Below are 23,220 nucleotides of genomic sequence, written 5' to 3'. Positions count from 1 at the left end.
TTCACGGTCCAACAGTTTAAGCGACTTTGCTGGGTACAGAGTTAGCTTACACGCCGTGGACGGACATAAGCTACTTTTTATCCTGGAAAATCGAAGAGCTACCACGGGATTCTCAAAGACCCGTACGTTAAACCGATTTATATATGAATATTGGTACAGAGGTAACTTCCTTACTTTTTAACCCGGAAAGCAGAGTTCCCACGGGATTTCAAAAACCAAAATCCACGCGGATGAAGTCGCGGGTATCATCTAGTTTACAATAAATCTATTTGGTAAACTCTCTAAGCCTTGGTGTGTTACCACTCACTGCTCAATGCAGCTTTAGTCTGCTCAGCGCTTAAACTGTATATATGTACCTACTTACTGAAATGTCCTGAGTTCATGATTTCAATCATTGAATACAAACTTAAACTCATTTCCAAGCAAACTGCCAAAAACTGTACTAAAATTGAGTCTAAAGTTCATGATTCCGAACAAAACTGTACAATTACAGTAAAGAATCAAGAGCTTTCACTCAGCTTTCTGCTCCTTCTGTAAAATGTTATTTCGCGCAATTTCACAGTTTTGTTTGCCAATTCCTAATTGATTAGGTATATGCACAATAACTTCTTACGCTTTTTATTACAGGGACAATTTTCTGAGCTGTTGCTTTGCGCTTCACAAAGCCACTCGTGCCAGAAGCATAATATCAGATTTATCGCGCCTCGCCTCCGCGGCGTTACAAATTTTCACATAACTGACAATCACTCGAGAATCCCATAGAATGCTTGACGAATCCAAACCATCCAGGTGCTGACTAGTAACTATAAAATGCGAACTTTACCATTCAAATGCTAAAATAATTCAGCAAGTAAGTATTATAAATACTTACTCAAGCAAGCATTTTGCGAAGCATTTCAAATCTGATCTTGTATACCAAAAATAATTTTTACGACTACCTATGCTACCTACTTAAAAAATCTATACCAAATTAATTACAATTGGAATGATGACTATGTGAAAAATAAATTATTTTTTAGCAATTTTTAAATAGAGGGTCTTCCAAAATTCGTAAAATCCATTTTGAGTTTGCTAACCATTTTTAAATATCGATTTAACTAATAAAGTATGTCTAATTATGTCAAATATTTATGACGTCACATCTGTGAATTTCATACAAGCTTCCTCACTAAGCAAGCGTTTTGTCGTTTGATAAAAAGTCACTAATTTGACCAGTAGTCATCATCCCTATTATATGGGACCACCATGAAGGCAATCTATGAAGTAAAGTAAAAACCACTCTTTGTTTACCTAATAGAATGTTTTAGGTAAACATCGACGAAACATACAAACATACATGAAATGTACACGGATCGAATTGAGAACGTACCTTTAAAGTTAGCAAAGAAGGGATCGCAACAGTTTCACACGTTTAATAGGTAGGTATCTACTAACTGCACTTGCAACAATCGAAAGACTATAAATAATAAAACAAACGTTATTTTCACGTCACTTGCGAAGCCCGCAAGAAACGGGCTCAAAAACAATAAATCAAACGGGCTATTAAAGTCCAAACCAATTAACGGAGATATATTTATAAAAACCATCGATTTTAACCCATTAATTTATTGAAACGTTTAAGACCATTTTAAGAATCGAGGCTCACCTTTCAGTGTCATTTTATGCATGTTAACAACTCTAGCTTTTAGTAATGATTTTTATTAAGTATTACGTCAACCTCTGTTTACAAGAAATATAGTGATCACCATTTGCCCCAAAGCCCCCGACCCAAAAAGAGGGGTGGTATAAGCTTGACGTGTGTATCTGTGTATCTGTCTGTGGCATCGTAGCTACTAAACTAATGAACCGATTTTAGTTTAGTTTTTTTTTGTTTAAAAGCTGGCTTGATCAAGAGTGTTCTTAGCTATAATCCAAGGAAATCGGTTTGAAAGTTATCAGCTCTTTTCTAGTTATTGTAGTAACCTTCACTTGTCGGGGGTGTTATATAAATTTTTAATTTACACTTGTATTCGTCTCCAGTAGGTATAGGACCTATCCTCTTGTCAAGATTGGCTCAATGGTAGAGCATGAAAAATGGCAGTCCGATAAACTCGTATCCGTTCATTATCGTGCAATATAATAAATGTCTTTAGGTAGAACCGCCTTCTGTGTGTAGGTCATCGTCAGAGATGTTTACTGACGCCAGAATAGTGATTTGTAATCATTCCCATCCTTGGCGTGCCGGATGTGGGCCAGCACATGAGCAAGTCCTGAGCATGATAGCCAGGCTAGACTGTTCTTATGTGACCCGCTAAGTTTCAGTAAAGATACTATGCAGTTTTGATTGATAACTACTTCTATGCCAAATTCCGTGTTTGGAAACGGAGTTTTGTAAAGGATTTCCACGCGATTTTTGAAAATCTTAATCCACGCAGACGTAGATAAAAATTAGTTTGTTATTTTATCTTCTCATCTCTTAGCAATTACAATAAATTAATAATTAATCAATAGTTTAAAACGCTGAAGGAAAACTTGGTAAGGAAAACTGGTTTGCGTGAGGGTTCTCCATGATTCTCAAAGGTGTGTGAAGTCTGCCAATCTTCTCATCCTGAGAGGATACCTGTGCCCATTAGTAAGCTAATGATGAAATATGTATAATATTGATATTCTTTGCAGGTAGAGCCAACCGGCTCTGCATCTCTGGGAGCCGCATCCAGAGCGCTTTTCGTGGAGAAAGTTCGAGCCTCCAACGCAGCATGCCAGTCTGGGGACTTCTCCACGGCTGTTGCGCTGTATACCGACGCCTTGACTTTAGACCCGGCTAACCACATACTATACAGCAACAGGTAAATATATGAAAATATAATATGATACTAACGAAGCCTTCGCTCGGCGAAAATATAAATTCTGTATTTTCTCACCAGTATCTTCTTTATTCCTTGAATACACTATAAAAGGAACCTCTATGCAAAATTTCATTTATTTTTTATTTATTTAAAATTTTATATTCCGCCCAAACCATACCATGGGGGTTTGGTCTGGGCAAAGCCCCCACGCATCAACGTCCCGGTCGATCACTGTACCATCTCGTATGCAACTTTGGAAAGATGATGGCTTGATGTGGAATAAGCTGTCATACCTCATAGCCACGTGCGAGACAGAGGGCTATCTTCTCTAGAACGGGCCCAATGGGCGCAAGGAGGGCACCATTGTGTCCGTAAGAGATCTCGGAGCCTCCCAATATGCGAAAGTAGCCACAGGTTTTACAAAATACAAAAATATTGATTTCGGTAAAAAACAAGTTTACATATAACATAGAAATTGGGACCGTCCCAGTAAGTGACTAGTAGTAAAAGTTTCAGTAGGTAAAAATCCTATAAAACTCGATATCTTTCCCAGGACGTCTGGTATCTTACTAAGATTTCCTCCGTATACAAAAAAAAAAAAAAAAAAACTAATTTTACAGGACCAATTAAACGGTCTATTTTTTTCTTAACGTCAACTTCAGTGCATCGTTTTGTACTTGTGGCCCTAAGACACTAGTGCATAGCTTGTCATATTGATATGCCTAAGTATATTGTAACATTTTGCAAAATGATAAAAGTAACTGCTGAGGTTGTTGCAGGCTCTTCGTAGTAGAATAGAATCGCCTTTCTGATCCGGTGGTACATTCTTGACGTAACATTAGTTGGCCTACATGAAATAAAGTTACTTTTTGAATTAGACCGCACGTATTGGCGGCCACGTGGTAGTTTAATTATAAGTTCTTATCAGATTAGAATATTTAAAAGCTAAGCTAAAGAACTTAATTCAGTTCAGTCTTTTCTTTCTGTAAGTATTTTAATGAGAACAATGACATCGCAGATAACCTTGGAAGATCAAATCAAATGGAATTTTTTGTAGCTTTTTTTTTGAGGATTAATTGCTAGTTTCTGTATTGTGATACCTGCCTACTATTTTAATTTTTTTAATTGTTTTATTTATATTATATCAGCATCTTATACATTTATATACATTTATATTATATCATATATATATATACATTTATATTATATCAGCATCACATCAAGAATCATCTAATAGTAAGGTAATTTCTACCCTAAGGTTGCCTGGAAGAGATCGCTATTTTAGCGATGAGGCCGCCTATTGTACGAAAATCTTTTTTTTAAATACAATAAGTACAATAAAGAATATTTTACTTTTACTTTATATATTTTCTGTTTATTTGCCCAGGTCAGCGGCGAGGTTAAAGCAAGGTCAATTCGCGGCCGCCCTGCAAGATGCCACGCGAGCGCGGGAACTCTGTCCGAACTGGCCCAAAGCCTATTATAGGCAAGGTAAGAAAAGCATTTTAACTATTGCACGTTTTCAATAGACGTGTTACATAGACATTACTATCGTGAGAGAGTTCCATTATTTTTAGCCCCCGACCCAAAAAGAGGGGTGTTATAAGTTTGACGTGTGTATCTGTATATCTGTCTGTGGCATCGTAGCTCCTAAACTAATGAACCGATTTTAATTTAGTTTTTTTTTTTTGTTTGAAAGGTGGCTTGATCGAGAGTGTTCTTAACTTCACTTCTTCACTTTCGGGGGTGTTATAAATTTTTAATTTACACTTGTAAATACAACACATAATAAGAATCCGGCTTTTCCGAACCTATCGAAACTAAGTACTTACTTAATCGGGCTTGCGTCGACTAAATAAATCAGCAAAGCCGGATTCTTACCTATATATTTACTAACTTTTGACTTTGTGCTCGTGGTTTTAGTTTTTGTACACCACAGTTTTTTAGGTTTTGCTATAATTTGTCTCCAATAATAAAACCTAAGGTACCTACCTACTATGTAATCGTACTTTACCCATAAAAAATTTTAAGTTTGCAATACCTACGTTGTCCCGATCTTTTTGCTACGGAAATTAATTCTGCGAAAATTTTCAAGGGTTTTTGTGCGAGAAAATAATCGGTGCATCATAATATAATAATAATTGGGTCTCCTTTAACTTTTGCCATGCGGCTTCATTATTGAGATTCTTGGACACGACATCCGTATTTTACTCGTACCTACTGAATAATAAATATCAGACTATTTGAAAACAAAGGAAACCGCGACTCGTTAGTGCGCCAAAACTTTTATTAAAACCGTTTAAGGTCGATACACATTAAATGCAACATTAATAAGCTCCTTGTATGAAATTGCGTATTGTTATGCAAACTCGTTACGTGATGCGGTGGTATCGTGAAAACACACGCGTGCGATCACATTATATTGCGTGCGACTATAACTTTCTGCATTTTTCTTCCCCGTTTCCTACCTACTATCTTGTAATTATTCGCTGTGAATAAATTTGCCATATAATCGTTGATTGATACGTGTAACTACTGTGGCTAATTCTGTTACAGCACTTACGGCAAGTACTTGTTACTTAGTTAGAAGCAGGTGTTGCTTTGCGGAAGTCCATAAGTTTAATTTGTTATAATCCGCTAATGCAGACAAATCTGTATAATGCAACGTGCATCATGCGAAATGAACCGCGCGCCCCCCACTGCTAAGCATGCAAGACAAGCAAGCCACCAAGCAAACAATACACACCACCACCACACAACACCACATAAATCCTTTAGAACACACTCGACGCTTATAGATATATCTTATATATAAACTTATTTATAACTAAATCAGCATCAAACAATTATGTAAGTGATTCAGATTATGATATGATGATTAGGTTGAAGTACCGCTTCAACCCACAGCAGCAGAAACGTTTCCGCCTTGAGGCATCTTTGAGCTTAGAGTCTTTGAAGCAAATGTCATGACATAAGTACTTTGTCAGTTTTTGGTCACGCTCGAAGAAGTTAGTGGAGAGGAGAATCATATGATTGTGGAGAGAACTACAGCCTCAGTATACCTTAAGCCGAGGCTGATTGGCCTGAGACTACAAAAGTCTAATGAATCCGAAGCTTAAAAAGAACATTAAAAGCATGTTTCACCGCAAAACTAGAGCGGCTCAGAAAGTAGACCTATAATGATCACTTATCAATCTCAGCTGTATTCTGGGCCAAGTTCTCAAGTTGTAGTTCCATACAATTATTGTTGTAAGTAGGTACCCTACATTATACTTAACATTATGATCGGTGGTGCATGATTTAAATCCATTTGATAACATGGTAACCATATCAATTGACGTTCTGATGTGGCAAAATTATTTTCGGACCAGATTCTGATACATTATCGCCTGGAGAGAGCTATGCTCGGAGTGCCTATTTATAATCATTTTCATTTACTGAAATTATGATTTCCTGTACTTCACAGTGATTTCACAGGTGATTTTTCACGGAAAATAATTTTTAAATTTTCGCTACCTACTTTCGTTTGCTACTTAATTTAACTAGATGTTTTCCCTTTGCGAGTGTTCTCACTCGCTTGTTCTTTCGCGTCTTAGCGGGGGAAAATACAATAAAGCGGTAATAAATGTACATTTACAATTTTTATATGAGATTTCGCTTCGTGATTTTTACAGGCTAAGAAGTAGGGTACATAAATGAAAACATTTGTGTAGCATACCTAACGATTGCTACCTTACTTAAAATGACCAGATTTTTCACGTGATTTCTCATATGATATCTATGAAATGGTCCATCTCTTGTAGAAGCTATCGTCGTATTCCTTGTGACCCCTTTCCGTTAATCACATAATGGTAGGAGTAGTCTTGGGATAGTAACACTGTGCATTGTCTTTTAAATTAACTTAGGTACTTTGCCGACTCAGTGACCAAAAGAGGATCTTGGCTTCCGACAGTAGCTGCCACTCATGCTTAATGCTTCTTCTATAACTTCATCTCTTCCGCATAATTTGCAGGTCTCTAAACTTCGTTGATCCAGCAGTGCGTCCAGCTAGAACTCAACAACCTATGCCGTTTAGTCCTTTCCCATCCTTTCTAGGTGTCCAAGTCAGCGAAGTTCATTTACTTAATAGCATAAATAATAATGTAAACCCTGTTTCGCAGGTGTTGCTCTACAATGTCTCGCTCGTCATGGAGAAGCTTTGGCCGCGTTCAGTTCAGGCCTTGGAGTGGAGCCGTCATCACGTCAACTCTTGGCGGCGCTCGTGGAAGCCTCACTCAAATCCCCACTACGAACTACTCTGGAACCCACGTTTAGACAACTGGAAGCTATGAAATTGGATCAGTCTCCATTTGTACTAATATCAGTAAGTTGTTTACGATTGTTATCTGTTTTACTAATATTGTCCCAAGAAATCTACATCTTTCGGCCTTCCCCTCGTATCATGATTTCATTGTCAGTTGGCAGTAATTTTGGCGGTAACAATGTAAAATATATGTAAAATCACCCTAAGCTCTTGTTTTCATTAATATCTTTATGGAAATAATCACTTTAATATTTAATTTGCAAAGAATAAAATATCACCTAGCAAAAAACTAAACACATTTGTACAAATACTTAAGGCTATCCTTGCCAACGATCCCCCGTCGATTTCCTACGTATGATATTATTGTTCTTATCTCTATCTGCCCTGGTTCGTGCATTCTCGGTTCCTAGATCGGTACATTTGTGATAACCAAATTTCAAATTGCTGAGATTGGCTGAATTTACCATGTTCTTGCTGCGACAGTGAGTTTGAGCCACTAGCGGAACAATGTTAGCCGGTCAGAAATGATTGCAATTAGTCAACCTGTTTGACGTCCGTGTTCTGTTTTCGATTACAAAAAAGAAAAAATTGTTGTTGCAATCATCAATTTTAGCAAATAGTGAAAGAGAGTCGGCCAATCAGAGGTCACAACTACCGTCACACTTTCTGTCACACTATGGCAGTAGGCATACCGAGTAATGAAAACAATTTTTCATTCTGTCTACGTCGAAGTAGGGTTGCCACCTGGCTCTTTTTGATTTACAGGCTACCACCATCAAAAATACGGGGTTTAGATTTGAAGAAATTTGAAATTTTGAAGTATTTGAAGAATATATATAGGCGGTGTTTCTCTCTGAAATGCATGGAAAGCCTATTTAGATATTTCAGTTTATTTATAAGTTTTGTATTTTTTCTCTGTATGTTGCCGTATCTTGATTGGTGAACTGTGTTTGCAATGTGGTTTTAAATAAAAGATTTATTTATTTAAATAGCTTTTAAAAACTCTTAGTGTTGTAAAGCAAAATGTTATACATTTCATGCATACAATCTTCTCATTTCAACTTAAAATTACATTTAATTTGCAATTCCACCTTCACAGTATCAATACTATGGCCGTAGCCAGGAATCGATTGCGGGAGAGGTTTTATTAGGGCCGGAACTGAATCCTGTCATGAGGAAAAAAACATTCGCTCAACTTTATGGGCTAATTACCTGGTTAGTGGAATTTCGCCTTTCAATTTGACAGTGAGATAAAATACAACAATAAAAAAGCGCGAGCGCAGTGAGCGTAAGTGTTTTTGGTTCAATACAGAAAAAATTAAAATGAAAGGGAAACGAGTGTAGTCATAGCAAGATTTTATTTTTAAAGCTTCCTATCCATACTAATATTACGAATACGACAGTATATCTATTTGCCTATCTATTTGTTACCCTTTCACGGCCCATCTTCTTTACCAAAATTTTGGTACTTACTATTCAGAGGTAACTTGCATCCCAGACATTTTTTTTAGGCGGCTTTTTAGCCCGGAAAATCCCCCACGGAATTTTTAAAAATCTAAATTCATGCAAACGAAATTGCGGGGTTTACACCAAGTAATAGAAATTCAAAGCGCGAGTGAAGTGAGCGCGAAATGTTTGATATATTTCCAAAAAAAAATTGGTAAGCAAATGCAAGAAATAGTGTAAGTATTATTTTAGGCTTAGGTTTTTGACGGCTTCCCAGGCGCAGTCGCCATTTCGAAATTTCTGGTCTGGTGGGAGGCTTCGGTCATGGCTAGTTATATGGTTAGTATGGCCCTAACGGCCAAGAAATTAGACTGCATCATCACTTACCACTAGAAAAGATTAAAGTCACGGGCTAACTTGTATAAAAAAAGGCTTACATCCTCAAACCAAGCCCCGTCGCCTTGGCTACGACCATGATCAATATCGAGTGGGTTTCGGCTACGCATTGCCGCAAAAGGAAAATATTCTTTCTACTGGACATAACGTCAGTGTTTGATTTCGCCAGCCAGCTCCTGCTGAATTTGTAAAAAACCGGCCAAGTGCGAGTCAGACCCACGCACCGAGGGTTCCGTATTCGGGTATTTTTTCCGACATTTTACTCGAGAAATCAAAAACTGTTATGCATTAAAAAAATATGCATAAAAATAAATAAAAATCTGTTTTAGAATGAACAGGTAAAGCCCTTTCATATGATAACCCACTTGATATATGTAGTTATCTTACTTTGAAAATTGAAAATACTAATATTTGTTCATGAACACATGACAGACGGATAGAAGGACAGATGGACAGACGGACAGACGGAAAGACTGATAGACTGACAGACAACGAAGTGATCCTATAAGAGTTCTTTTTTGCTTTTGAGTTACGGAACCCTAAAAATATTTAGTTTTATTTGCCCCGTATTTTATTTTCATAATTACAGGTTTCTGTATCCTGAAATACGGGGTAACCAGTAAAATACGGGGCCTCTGGCAACCCTATTCGGAAAACACTGTCACATTCAAGTTAATGTCAAATATTTTGTTTTCAATTACAGAAAGCTGCATCAATCATTATTACAATATTTTCTTTGTTGTGATTGGCTGAATTTTTGAGTTTCAGCCAATAAACAGACTGTTTGCCAATTAAACGTCATAACAATATAAAGGCCAGAAAGTTTAACCAAATAAAACAAACTTAATGAGAACCTAGTGAGAATGCAAACGGCACACAATTTATAATACATATTATGTTAGTCGTATATAATAGATATTATAGTAGTCGTTCACTTTGGTAATAGTCAGATTGTCATCAGTAAAATTGATATTGGTCGATGTATCGTAAATTATTGTTTCGGTGACAAATATTTTTATTATCTATTTATCTTTGAACAGAATGGAATAGAATGAAATGGAATGGAATACAATGATAAATTTTTATTCCTGTAAACTTTTAGGTAAACTTCAAAGTGTTTTTGGATGGTCAGAAAAATTTACCACTGGTTCGGAATGCCGATCCTACGTTTTCTAGGGTTTCGTACCTCAAAATGAAAAACGGAACTCTTATAGGATCACTTTGTTGTCTATCTCTCTGTCTGTCGTGTGTGTCAAGAAAACCTCTAGGGTACTTCCCGTTGACTCAAAACCATGAAATTTGGCAGGTAACCTAACTGCGTAATTTTGGGTAGTTTTTTTAATCGATAAAGAAAGTTTGCGACATTGTTCAATAAAAAATTTGGATTCCAACTCCTCAACCCTGATGTTGCAGGGGACCTGACTACTAAAGCTAATGGGATTTAAAAAGTGTCGATTATTAATTGATATTGAAGGTATCTATACCAAGTAAACACTTTGTCGTTGACCTCAACCCTGATGCTGTAAGAAATTGCATTCCTAAATCCTGGTGATCCCTCGGGATTTGAAAAGGATCATCCGTTTAAATATTCTTACGTGATACAGAAACAAGTTGCATCCCGGGGACGGGCTATTACGGAGAGGCAACTTTTGTTCTGGGAAATGAAAGGATCGGGATTTTTAAAAACCTAAATCCACGCGAGCGAAGCTGCGGGCATTAGCTAGTTGTAAATATATTTAGAAGCTACTATAAGATAATAAATAAGGTACTTATTTCCTTATATTTTTATTGTATGGCAGCGCGCGGTTTTAAATTATAAATTGCACGTCCTGTCCTTTTCTGTAATACATTTTTTTCTCAATATCTACCGCTTTATCTCATAGCAAGAGTCTGTAAGACATAATACAGTGAAAATAAGCAAAATATACAATTTTTGCAGTTTCCACGTCAGTACCTGTCGAATTTTTCTAACAGTGTAAGCAGCAGAGCTGAGTTTACCATCAAGTGTTGATATGTGGGTGTTCCATAGAAGCTTTGCATCTAACATTATACCGAGAAACACGGGGTTCTCCTTTATTTTCAACATATGATTATTTATCAATGAATTTATGTCATTTAAGGTCCTGGTATTGGGCAGTGTGAATTCAACACACTTAGATTTCTTTGCATTTGGAAGTAAATTGTTAGCAATAAATCAGAGAGTGACCTGTGATATGGCATTACATATAGTATACATTGTCAAAAATTATAATATTAAAGCTGTGCGTATTGCGTGAGGAATAGGTTGCAAGAGAGTTGCAACTTGCAGGGTTTGATGCATGCGCTATTGCCAGCAAACATGAGACATATTTTTATCTACAGGCAACGTCTACGCATAACGGTAGGTAACGCATACGTCTAACGCAAGTTGAAATGTACCAGTGTATTTAGTTAGACCTATCGACAAGTTTGGAGTTGGGTGCAGTCTAAATGTGGCCCGTGTGTTTAGACTGTCAGTTTCTGTCAGTTTCACGTGTCGTCCCCCGCACTTCACCACCCCGCTTGCACAAATCGAGACAGCACGAAATTTTCAAGATTTCTGGGTGTAATTTCTGGTTTTCGTAGTTCCCACATAATTATAACAATATAAAATATATAACGATAATTTTTTTACTACATAATATTCATTAAATTTTCTAGGTCTGTGGTTTTTCCAAATTTCATTAAATTGCTTCGTTGTCTAGAAAAACGAGCACAAAGTTGGGCCTTTTTTTAAAGAAAAATACAAATCTTTGAGCCCCTGTAATTTTAAAACTACATATTTTTAGAAAAATCTAAAACACCACAGACACAGATATTAGTTTCTAGACTATGTCTGCAAAATTTCATGGACTTTGGTTGCTTAATATTCAAATGAAATGGGAACTACGATTGTATGGAGTAAGTGACGGAGAGAGCTCTGTTAAATATGCCAACATAATTGTTTTTATAAACTTTCTACATCTACAAATCTTCCAATGCTCTGTTGATTAATAAATAGTCATAGCAAACCATACCCATAAATAAATATTAATCAAAAATGTCAGAATACGATCGCGTTCACACGATACTTTTAATATCGCCAATCGACGATTGATCGCTTTTTAGAAGCTAAATGCTGCCATTGTACCTATCTATTCATAAATCATACCTAACTAATTGATCGTCAATAGTATGAAAGTTATGCAGCGAAAGCACGTTCCATTTTACATTGATTCAAACTCCAGTTGCGGCGATTGAGTGAGTGATTTTATGAATGACTAGCTGATGCCCGCAGCTTCGCCCGCGTGGATTGGTCAGATCCCCTGCAGCATCAGGATTGAGGAGTTGGACTCCAATTTTTTTATGAAACAATGTCGCAAAGTTCCTCTATCGATTAAAAAAGAAATGACGCAAATCGGTTCAGAAATCTCGGAGATTTCGGTGTACATAGGTAGAAAAACACAACTCCCTTTTTGAAAGTCGGTTAAAAAAGTAGCCTATTTTACGCCCTGGTCAATCCTCTACTTGCCTGTGAAAGTCCCGTCAAAATCGGTTCAGCCGTTCCAAAGATTAGCCTTTTCAAACAGACAGACAGACAGACAGACAGACAAAAATTTTAAAAACGTGTGATTCAGTTATGGTATCGTTCAAATAACCATATGAGCTTAATATGAGGTAGTTATTTCGAAATTACAGACAGACACTCCAATTTTATTTATTAGTATAGATGATGTTATCCTGTACCTATCTGTCATTTTAACACCACTCTACAACTCAAAACTTGATAACAGTGAGTCGCCAAAATAAACGAAGCTGCGTCGATGCAGTCTGAAAAATCAGTGAATGCCGATGCAAAAGTATCGCAAGTGTGCTTTGGCCCTAAAAGAAACATTACAAAAAATACTTAACACATCAACTGCGGCGTTAACTCTAAAAAAATGAAAAACCGGCCAAGTCCGAGTCAGACTTGCGCACTGAGGTTTCCGTACTCGGGTATTTTTTCCAACATTTTGCACGATAAATCAAAAAATATTACAATAAAACAAATAAAAATCTGTTTTAGAATGTACTGATAAAGCCCTTTCATAATATGATACCCCACTTGGTGTAGTTATCTTAGGTACTTTGAAAATTGAAACACATTTTAATTTTTTTTTAAATGATGTAACCACAAATTTGCGGTTTTCAGATTTATTCCTGTACTTGTGCTATGATACCTACCTACCTGCCAAATTTCATGATTCTAGGTCAACGCGAAGTACCCTATAGGTTTTCTTGATAGACACGACAGACGTACGGACGTACAGACAGACAGACAACAAAGTGATCCTATAAGGGTTTTGAGGGACGGAACCCTAAAAAAAAGAAAATGAAAAAACCCGCGCAACTATGACGTGTGACACTGCTTTGTAAAGAAATGTATAGAGAATGAAGAGCATTTGAGGTAAACGACAGCAAAGTGCGACACTCATAATATTATACAATCGCGGGCGCGTAAGCACAAAGCCTAAGAAGCGAAGTTCACAATATTTAAAATGCAAAGTGTTAATGGAAACTTTCGCCTTAATTCTTCTAAATAATTGGATGATAGGCTTATTCAAGCCAAATTAATAATGAAATCTGATAGGTTGATTTTGATTTTTATTGCGTTCTCAAGATACTTTAACTGACGAAAAGTATACGGATGTAATAAAATCCAATAAATAAAAAGATATTGAGTATATTAATATTTGAATAAGGCAATAAAATTAGAAAGTCTGTTTGTGTTTTCGTTAAATACTGGTGCATGAAATTTCTTCGTCTGAGTGCTAAATTATTTATTTAATAGCAAATACCTATATCTAGCGTAAAATTAAATTACAACCAATTATATACTTAAGAGTCGTTGAAAAAGATGGATGCAGTCAGTAGCTCACTTCTGACATAATAATATCATAAGATCAAAGCTTTTTTTCACCGACATAAAAAGTATAGTAGGTAGGCAGGCACAAGGTATATTTATTAAGTTTTCGAATGTCCTGAAGTTATGTAAGGGTGCAATTCGTGAAGAATTCGTACAGTTATTTAACAATGTCCACATCACATAACAGTTTTTCTTTTAATTAAAGAAGTCGCCTTCCTTGTATTCCTTAAAAAATATACATTTATATAAGACACCCGCCAATAAAACACCATGCTTTTATAGGTCGTGATGAGGTTAATAAATTTTACATAAACCTTTATAACTTTGTTGCTAAAGTAAACGTCGTAAATACAATGAACCACTTTGTGGCCATTAAGCTTTTTTCTCGTAAACGAAAGCATGTACGTTTTGAAGCACCCTATATTTTACAGTATTTGACAGTGCGAGGAAATCACATTGACATTTCAAATAGGGGACCGGAATGTCTTGGGAGAAGTTTATTCCCGAAATACTTTTTTCATCCTTATTGCCGATAGTACAAAGGCTTTAACGGTTTCAAGGGCTAATTAAATGGTCTTAGTTTTTTTTTAATTCTTTATTTTATGACGGGGCTTAATCACTTCGTGATTATGTCGCCCCCATGAGCATGGTCTTAGTTATACCGTCACCATGACGTCGTGAAAGATGACCATACTGCTCTGGTTTGATTGCTAAGATGATAAATTCAATAAATACGAAATCGTGCTTTTTTTGTTGATTTATCTTTCTTTCACGCATAGCAGTTTGCATACTTAGATGTGTAGGTACCTACTAAGTTAAAATGCCGAGAGTTATAAAGTCGTTCCAGAAAAAAGGTCATAACCAGGTTTTATGGTATCCTCTAACGATCTATTTAAATATAATAAACGAAATTGCATGTAAGAGCTAGAATTAGTAATTAATTATTTCATTTCCGAAGCTTCAATCTAGCAAATAAACGCAAATGACCTAGGTCGTAACATTTTATCATAAAATTCATCTTCTGTGATTACATAATAGTAGTAGTAATCATTATTTAATATGACGTTTTCATATTTAATACATACCTACAACTAACTTTATAACTCGACTGAATAAATTGAAACAGTGAACAAGTTTATCCACATTTTCAATAGCCTCGCAGCCCCAGTCTCAACGTAATCTTTATTCAAAGTGATGCAGCCGAAACACTCGTGATTTTCTTTAAAATAAGTATGCAGTTAAATGGTATAAAGTAATGTGATTCGTGGACCGCTGTCGAACTTGAGTTTATTTAAACTGTCAACGGGATGTTTAAATATCTGATGCTCAGGACCAATTACCTGCCTTTTACGTATAGGATAAGATATAAAATTTACACTTTTTTTTCTTAATTCACGCGATCAAAGTATGCGGCAAACTGCGTAAATGTATAACAAGTATCGATGAGAAAGAATAGTAATGAAATACTATTATCTATACTAATAAATAAAATTGGAGTGTCTGTCTGTAATTTCGAAATAACTACCTCATATTAAGCTCATATGGTTATTTGAACGATACCATAACTGAATCACACGTTTTTTAAATTTTTGTCTGTCTGTCTGTCTGTCTGTCTGTCTGTCTGTCTGTCTGTCTGTCTGTCTGTCTGTCTGTCTGTCTGTCTGTTTGAAAAGGCTAATCTTTGGAACGGCTGAACCGATTTTGACGGGACTTTCACAGGCAAGTAGAGGATTGACCAGGGCGTAAAATAGGCTACTTTTTTAACCGACTTTTAAAAAGGGAGTTGTGTTTTTCTACCTATGTACACCGAAATCTCCGAGATTTCTGAACCGATTTGCGTCATTTCTTTTTTAATCGATAGAGGAACTTTGCGACATTGTTTCATAAAAAATTTGGAGTCCAACTCCTCAATCCTGATGCTGCAGGGGATCTGACCAATCCACGCGGGCGAAGCTGCGGGCATCAGCTAGTCTAAATATATAAAAGGAAAAGGTGACTGACTGACTGACTGATCTATCACCGCATAGCTCTAACTACTGGACGGATCGGGCTGTTTGGCATGCAAATAGCTATTGATGTAGACATTTTTGAAAAAATACAAATGATTTTTGGAAACTCAACCCCTAAGCACTCAGGGATAATGGAGCTAATGTATCAGAGAGAATATTCAGAATTGTACCATTAGTTCCGGAGATTACCCCCTACATCCAAACTCACAAACTTCACTTCTTTAGGTAGATAGAGTCGATCGTCAGCATAAAACACGATTCTTAAACCTTGAAAATAGACGTACCTATTTTCTAACGTCCATGAGCTTGAAGCTTAAATTAACTTGAAATTAACTTGTTAAACATTATGAATCTTATTTTTTGGTGGTATTCCGAGAAACATTGAAAAAACTATTTTATCGTCAAAGAGCACCTCAAATTATCTAAATCAGAATTGGTTTTTCTAAGGACACAAAAAACATCCGTCGCGTAAAAAGTTTTACAAGGTTGTAAAAGCGTAGGCGTAGGTACATTATTAGTCACATTTGCCCGCATCTTCCTTCCCGTGGATTTAGATTTTAAAAAGTTCAAAAGAATCCGAAAAAAGATTTTCAAAATTCACAAATTAAAGGAACGAAATTCAAAAATGATTATACTTAAACATTTACAAATCAAAAATATCATCTAAACCACTGGAACGAGTCAAGGTGCCCGGAAAGCTGGCTGGCGGCTGCGTTTCCCGATTGATTGATTGTTTTCCCTGCATAAAAAATAATGTAGACAATCCTTGCATATAGGTAGTTGTCTTTTATCAGTCTACGAAAGACCCGTCAATATAACTTTAGCCTCTCCAAAGAATAGCCCGGACAAACAGACCGACTGTATGTACAGACCGAGAAATATTTCAAAACCGAATATGATAAATGTGAAAGTGTGTTCGTTTGTTGGTTTATTGGTTTGTCTTTTAGTCATGCCGCAATGGAGCAACGAATCAGCGTGATTTTCTTATCATATAATATAGCTTCCTACATTTGATATGATAAGATATGTAGAAATATTAAAAGCCACGCTAATAATAACATAAGCAAACAAAACAAATGCAAAATTCGGCTGCGACTCAAATCCTTAAAGAATCTTGCAATCGCACCATTTGCATACATTCCACCCGCTGTCAGACATTCGAACATTTTTCGGCGCATTTAACGTTCAAACAATGGGACTGAGTGATCAGGACCCCATAAATACGACCCCCGCGTATTTAAATACAATCTGGAAGACAGTTGATAGGCAGCGGGACGTGTATAAAATGGAGGATACCACAAAATGGAGACTGTCTACCGGAAAAGACAAAAAATTGGAAGTCACCACTTATATTTTTTACTTTGTAGTTGCTCTTAACCACAATCTCTGCAGATGGAAAATGATGATGTGGTGAATATTAGAATTCTGTTTTTCTACAAGCTACAAAGTCCCATTCCCATAATAAAAGTACCCATTACACATAGACCCAGAGTTTAAGAACCAGGAATAAATACAATATTTTTCTTGATAGACGGATATGGTCATGACCATATCTTATGATAAGTAAACTGGTGACGCAGTTTTGAATAGAACGGTCCTAAACCTGAACGTAAATGTACCTATACTTACCAGTTTATACAAAACATGGGCGGCAGTCTCCAAATGAAATTGTACAGGAACGCTAAATCATTCGGCTTTATAGGCTTTGCCGGTATTAAGGTAACGAGTAAGTAGTTGTAATTCCCTTAAAAGGAAATAACCGATTTAGAAATTAATAATAATTTTTGGCTTTCTACCTGTATCAGAAAGAACTTTTACAACTACAGAGCTTGTAAAAAAATTGCTATCCGACGATTAAATTTCCGCTTCCACTAAAATATTCATTTTTATGTTACCCTCAAATTGTTCGTTAATTAACTTTAACTATAAGTAATATCTTTTTCGCTGCGCCTAAATTATTTTATATCTCTCCAACACGTTTTTGAAGGTATTCATCATGTTGACTCGGCATTAGATGGCATAAAATAAGGTAGGTAGACGATTATTACTGTGATTAGATTCAGGTATTTGTATTTCGGCAGTCCTTTGTTACTGATCCGGCTACTTTTTGTTGTCTACCATCTACTGACTAACAATATATTTCATTCAATGACTTTTAAGAGCATGTAAACGCTGATAGAGCATAGAAATACCTAATTAGAAGAATATTCCGAGAATATTCTTATAAAAAAACCGGCCAAGTGCGAGTCAGACTCGCGCTTCATGATTCTAAGTCAACGGGAAGTACCCTGTAGGTTTCTTGACAGACACGACGGACGGACGAATGGACGGACGGACGGACGGACAGACAGACAGACAGACAGACAGACAGACAGACAGACAGACAGGCAGACAACAAAGTGTATAAGGGTTCCGTTTTTTCCTTTTGAGGTACGGAACCCTAAAAAAGACGTTTTTACGTATATATATGTGATTATTGTAAAATAAATATTGGGAACTCGCAGTCATGTCATGCTTCCCTTCATTAAAGGTGAAGTACGAGATAAAACATTTTTGTCTTAGTGTGCAGTCTTCACTGCAGACGTGTAAAATATATAGTATTCGTATTAATAGTAGAATACTATAGTATATTTCTTCTAACAAATTGTCTAGAGCTTCGTGACGTTGTTGAACCTTACTGTATAATGTAGAGCTATTAGCCACGCTACCGAGGTAGGGGGCACCTATGAAACCATAAAAAAACGAATGCTTATTGCAATCGAAGGCATTATGATAATCATTATAAGAGCCTTTACAGGGTAAGAAATATTTTATTTCAAAGGATAATATGGCGATGTGGGTGTTCCCTGTATTTTTTTAATGACTTGTTTGAAACTGCGGTTTCGAATGTCAATTTTGCAACCGTTTTTTTGCTAAGTAGGTACAGCTGGATGAATTTAGGAGTTCAACTCTTTGAAATTGTATCATATCATACGTGTATATATTCTGCTTGAAGACTAGGTAGGTATAGGTAGCATAAAATTAGAATTTACTTAACACGTCTGATAAAGAATGAATAATCTCAGTGGTATAATTTTTTGCAAGCAAACGATCAGGCTGGCCACATAATATTTACAGCAACAGAGGAATCGCCAATGCGATGCCGCCTTGAGAAGATTTTATATATCCACCCATTGAATAGCCCCATATTGTAGTTTTGAGGGAACACAGTATAATATGAGAGCTGCACAATTTGCAGGTACATGGCATAAAAGATCTGAAATAACAAGAGATAAAAGAAAACCAGGCATAGAGATGGTGAGGAATGGGGATGAAATTGTTTCTGCGACGTATGGTTTGGTATGATGTGAAAACAGAATAATACTTTTTGGGTGCAAAAGTATCATATTGAATCCAGTAGGTACCAAACTACCTACCCATGTAGTAAGACACATTATGACCATCATTAATGAAAGGGTTAGACATTCATAAATTCGTAACGTTTTTTATGGACAGATGATACTCAAATTCGCATTTCTGTGCATTAGCCCATTATTATATTTAGTTTCACGAACTAAATTATATACGAGCGACATCAAAAGTTATCCCGACGACATTTTATGAAAGGATATTACTACACGACAAACATTTTATGCACTTTGTATTTAATGGATAATAAATTGTTTGAAGATACGCGGGTATGGCTATTTCATGATAGCGGACGCATTAACGCGTATTAGCTTATTTTAATGAGGTTCTTGTACAGATTAACAGTCATGGATATTTTTTTATTGGAATGTTAAACTTATCGGACATAACCAATGCATTTAAGTTGTGTTCTTTTATATAAATAATGAGCTATAATCGTATTTTCTCATACGTAGAGATCATGTAGAGCCATAAAGACATTTCTAACAGAGAATTTCCTTTTTGTGAAATTTACTAAAATACGAGTTAAGTCGTAGCTTTTATGATAGAAACAACTACTAATGAGTATTAAACTTTCTATTAAATTGGTATTTTCACTGGAGTTCTTGAAAATAATCCTAATATGTGCAACAGAAAACACGCCACACAAGTTTGAATTCGGCTAAATCGTTGGAATCCTTCTACTCAGGTATTAATAAGGTGTTATAATTGGACATAATGGAATTTAATATACAACATATCTTTGACAGGTCGTTGGTCAAGAACTTTTGGCGGCAGGGCAGTACCAGGCGGCCGTCACAGTCCTTGAAGCCGCATTGAGAATTGGATCTTGTTCCCTTAAGTTAAGGTACGTGTTTGCTATTTCTCATATTTGGTTTCCACAGCCTTACGAATCGGCATTGTGTGTGGTTCCTAAAGAAATATTGATATTGTCATCGGATATGTTTGCATCAGCTTTTAATATTTGTTCCTTTTTACCGAAACTAAAACAGTCTTGGTTTACGTAAGCCATATTTCTGGTAAATAGGATTAGGTAAGATTTGTTTAAAGTATTTCAAGAGTTTTAAGAGATGAAAATGAAGGGCATAAGTGCATAATAATGTTTAACCTTAAAGCAATTCCAGTATATTTTTGAATATTTCATGTGCCTACCTAGTTATTTACGTTACGTATGGAAGCATTTTTAATATCGATACCGTCTAAAAATTTTCAAGGAATGGGTCCTAACTTGTTATGTGAAACGAACACACATTCTGTCGTGGCCGTGGGTTGTATCGTGTACGACATTTTACTTTTGTTCATATTGCATTTTAACCCATTATGTGAGATATCCCCTTTCAAATTAATCTCTTAGCACCGATTACACCTTTGCCACCACTCAAATCTTAAACGAAGACAAATTGCTGTGGAGATCTCTACATTCATTAATATCGCATTATTATTTTGGATCATGGTCCCTATTATGGTTGACAGTGCATCAAATAGGGTTGCCAGTTTAGTACTTAATTCTAAGGAACCTCTTCTTCTTTATTAGCCTTTAGTTATCCATTGTTGGACATCTGAGACATCTTTTTTTTTTAATCTTAATTTTTTTGAGACATCTGAGACATCTTCTCAAACATGACTTGTACCGTCTCCTTCATCATCATGGGATCATTATGGGCAAAATTGAGGAGAAAAAATCGTCGTTAGAAGAAGATGAAAGTGGACTGGGATAGCTAACATGTCACAAATTTTCCGTTTAGCGAAAGACAGGAAATTATATGATGAGATAACGGCCAACCTTCAATAGTGGAGAGGCATAAGAAGAAAAACAAAAAGGACATACGGTCTAGTACTTCTCATATGAACACCATTCTTCCCGGTGTTGGGCGAGACTCCTTGTGCAAGTTTTTTTCGCAAGCTTGGTGATATTGGAATCTCAAATATCATAAAATACATTAGTTATATGTCGGATAGAAGATGTCACAATATAAGGAACAAGAAGGAAGGTGGTGGTGCTATTGGTTTTCCTGCATGTTTGTTATTAGGATACATCGATGTATATGGATGGGACCTTCGAAGATAAAAAACTCGCTCAAAAAGTCAATAGAATTTGCAAAAGTCTATTGACTTTGTCAATGACGATGACGTAAGATTCAAGCGTATTTTTGCGCACGGAATTGTATGGGAAAGGCTAATCCATATACATCGATGTTAGGATAGCAGTTATATTGCATGCTGCACTTTGATTTGTCTATTTGGTCAGATTTTAAACTTGTTTTTTACTGTACATTATACCTACTTATATCAATATTAATTTCATAAAAGAATCAAAGCTTGATGTGATCAATATCGCGCATATGTTCAATCTACAAGGTGTCTGTCTATAAGGTATCTCGGATACTGAATAAAACACTTCGTCAGAGAACTTGCACTAAAGTACCTAAACTGCAATAAAACCGAAATTACCAAAGTGACCAGAAGTTGCAAGAAAATTGACCGGTCTACTGTACTGAGCATGGGTCTCCTCTCAAAACAAAAAGTCTACTACGCTGGCCAACTGCGGATTGACAGAACTTCACACACCTTTGAGAACATTATGGAGAACTCTCAGGCATGCAAGTTTCTTCACATGATTTCCTTCAATGTTTAAGTAAAAGATATTCAATTGCTTAAAAATTCCGAAACGTCGGAGTTCCGGAACCGAACCCCGAATCCCAAATTAAGAAATATATTCTTATGTATCTATTTTAAAAATAACAAAAAGTATAAATTTAATTTTCGAAATAAAAATCAGAGAAATCGAATTTCAAGAAGATCTCTTGAATTCCTGAAGCCCTGGAAACCTTAGTTGACAGTGGTGTAATTTATATGTGCTTAAGGACGGTATCTTTGGCGGAATTTCGACGTTTTGATTTATTTCGTATTGCAGACGCAGGAAATAAAGATGTATAATGTTTCAAGTGACGTCGGGTTTAATAGGCCGGCTTATTTACGTTTGCTTATTTTCTTTTTGGGTCTTGTACATGATATAGTGTTTTCGAGTAATTTGTTGGCTAACCTCATCATTTCATGTCGGTATACTTATATTTACGGGTTGTTTTGGGTCTCAGGACTTGCACTATCCAGCCATCATTATCATCATCATTACCAACCAATAGACGTCCACGGCATAGGTCTATTGTAGGGATTTCCTCACACCAAGGTCTTGCATCGCCTGAATCCAGCGACTCCCTGCGATTCGTTTGATATCGTCTGTCTACCTTGTGGGGAACCGCTCGGAAGTGCGGCAGCGAAAACGGAGAGGTGGACGCGGAGGGGAGGAATACGAGGGCGAAGGAAGTGACGAAGAGGACTCTACGAGCATGGAGGAGGGGAGCGATAGTGATCGTGAAGATAGATACGCAAATACTGGAGAGGAATTGGGTAACAGGAGACACCACAATCGGCGACAAGAATCTCTCGTATCTGTGACGTCTGCCCCAGAAAGGGGAGAGTGACCTGATGGAGACAAGGAAGAGAAAGAAAAATAATTTGTAGGGAGTCAAGAAGGTGCCCCGGGAAAGGCGTTTCGGCCCATATAACCGCAAGGTTGGTGGGGCCATGAGTGGAGTCAATGTTTGTAAAGCTATGTCAGTTACTCTGGTTCTCCTACGGATTTTCCCATTTCTGATCTGATCATGTAAACTGTAAAGAAACTCCAAGCTTATGTTCTTTTCATGCCGCTGAGTGACTCAGAACTTTCTTGAGGCAAAAACAATCCTATATCTGTATCAAAGTCCAGAAGAATTTATGTTTAGTTAAATTCCCGCGGGAACCATTTCATTTCGCGTTAAAAAGTAACAGACCTTCTCTATGAAACATTTAGGCTTTGTACCCGTGGAATTCTGTGAGACGTAAAATCCATACTAATATTATAAATGCGAAAGTGTGTCTGTCTGTCTGTCT

The 23,220-nt window shown here is 36.5% G+C and overlaps 1 protein-coding gene and 1 long non-coding RNA gene across 3 annotated transcripts in view; both read left to right on the top strand.

The window, feature by feature from the left end:
• Positions 1–23,220, top strand: part of LOC123871404 — a 383,067-nt gene that overhangs the window by 63,842 nt on the left and 296,005 nt on the right. The window lies entirely within an intron of this gene.
• LOC123871359 (tetratricopeptide repeat protein 28) overlaps positions 1–23,220 on the top strand; it is an 81,980-nt gene that overhangs the window by 29,598 nt on the left and 29,162 nt on the right. For both annotated transcript variants that reach the window (XM_045915122.1, XM_045915121.1), the window contains exons 3-6: positions 2,656–2,825; positions 4,213–4,316; positions 6,986–7,188; positions 20,040–20,137. In XM_045915122.1, the coding sequence (XP_045771078.1) occupies positions 2,656–2,825; positions 4,213–4,316; positions 6,986–7,188; positions 20,040–20,137 (575 nt within the window). The remainder of the gene's footprint in view (positions 1–2,655; positions 2,826–4,212; positions 4,317–6,985; positions 7,189–20,039; positions 20,138–23,220) is intronic.

The sequence above is a fragment of the Maniola jurtina genome, chromosome 13 (genome assembly GCF_905333055.1).
Source record: "Maniola jurtina chromosome 13, ilManJurt1.1, whole genome shotgun sequence".
Lineage (NCBI taxonomy): Eukaryota > Metazoa > Arthropoda > Insecta > Lepidoptera > Nymphalidae > Maniola > Maniola jurtina.
The sequence above is the reverse complement of the archived record's forward strand: the minus strand, read 5'-3'. Positions and strand labels throughout refer to the sequence as shown.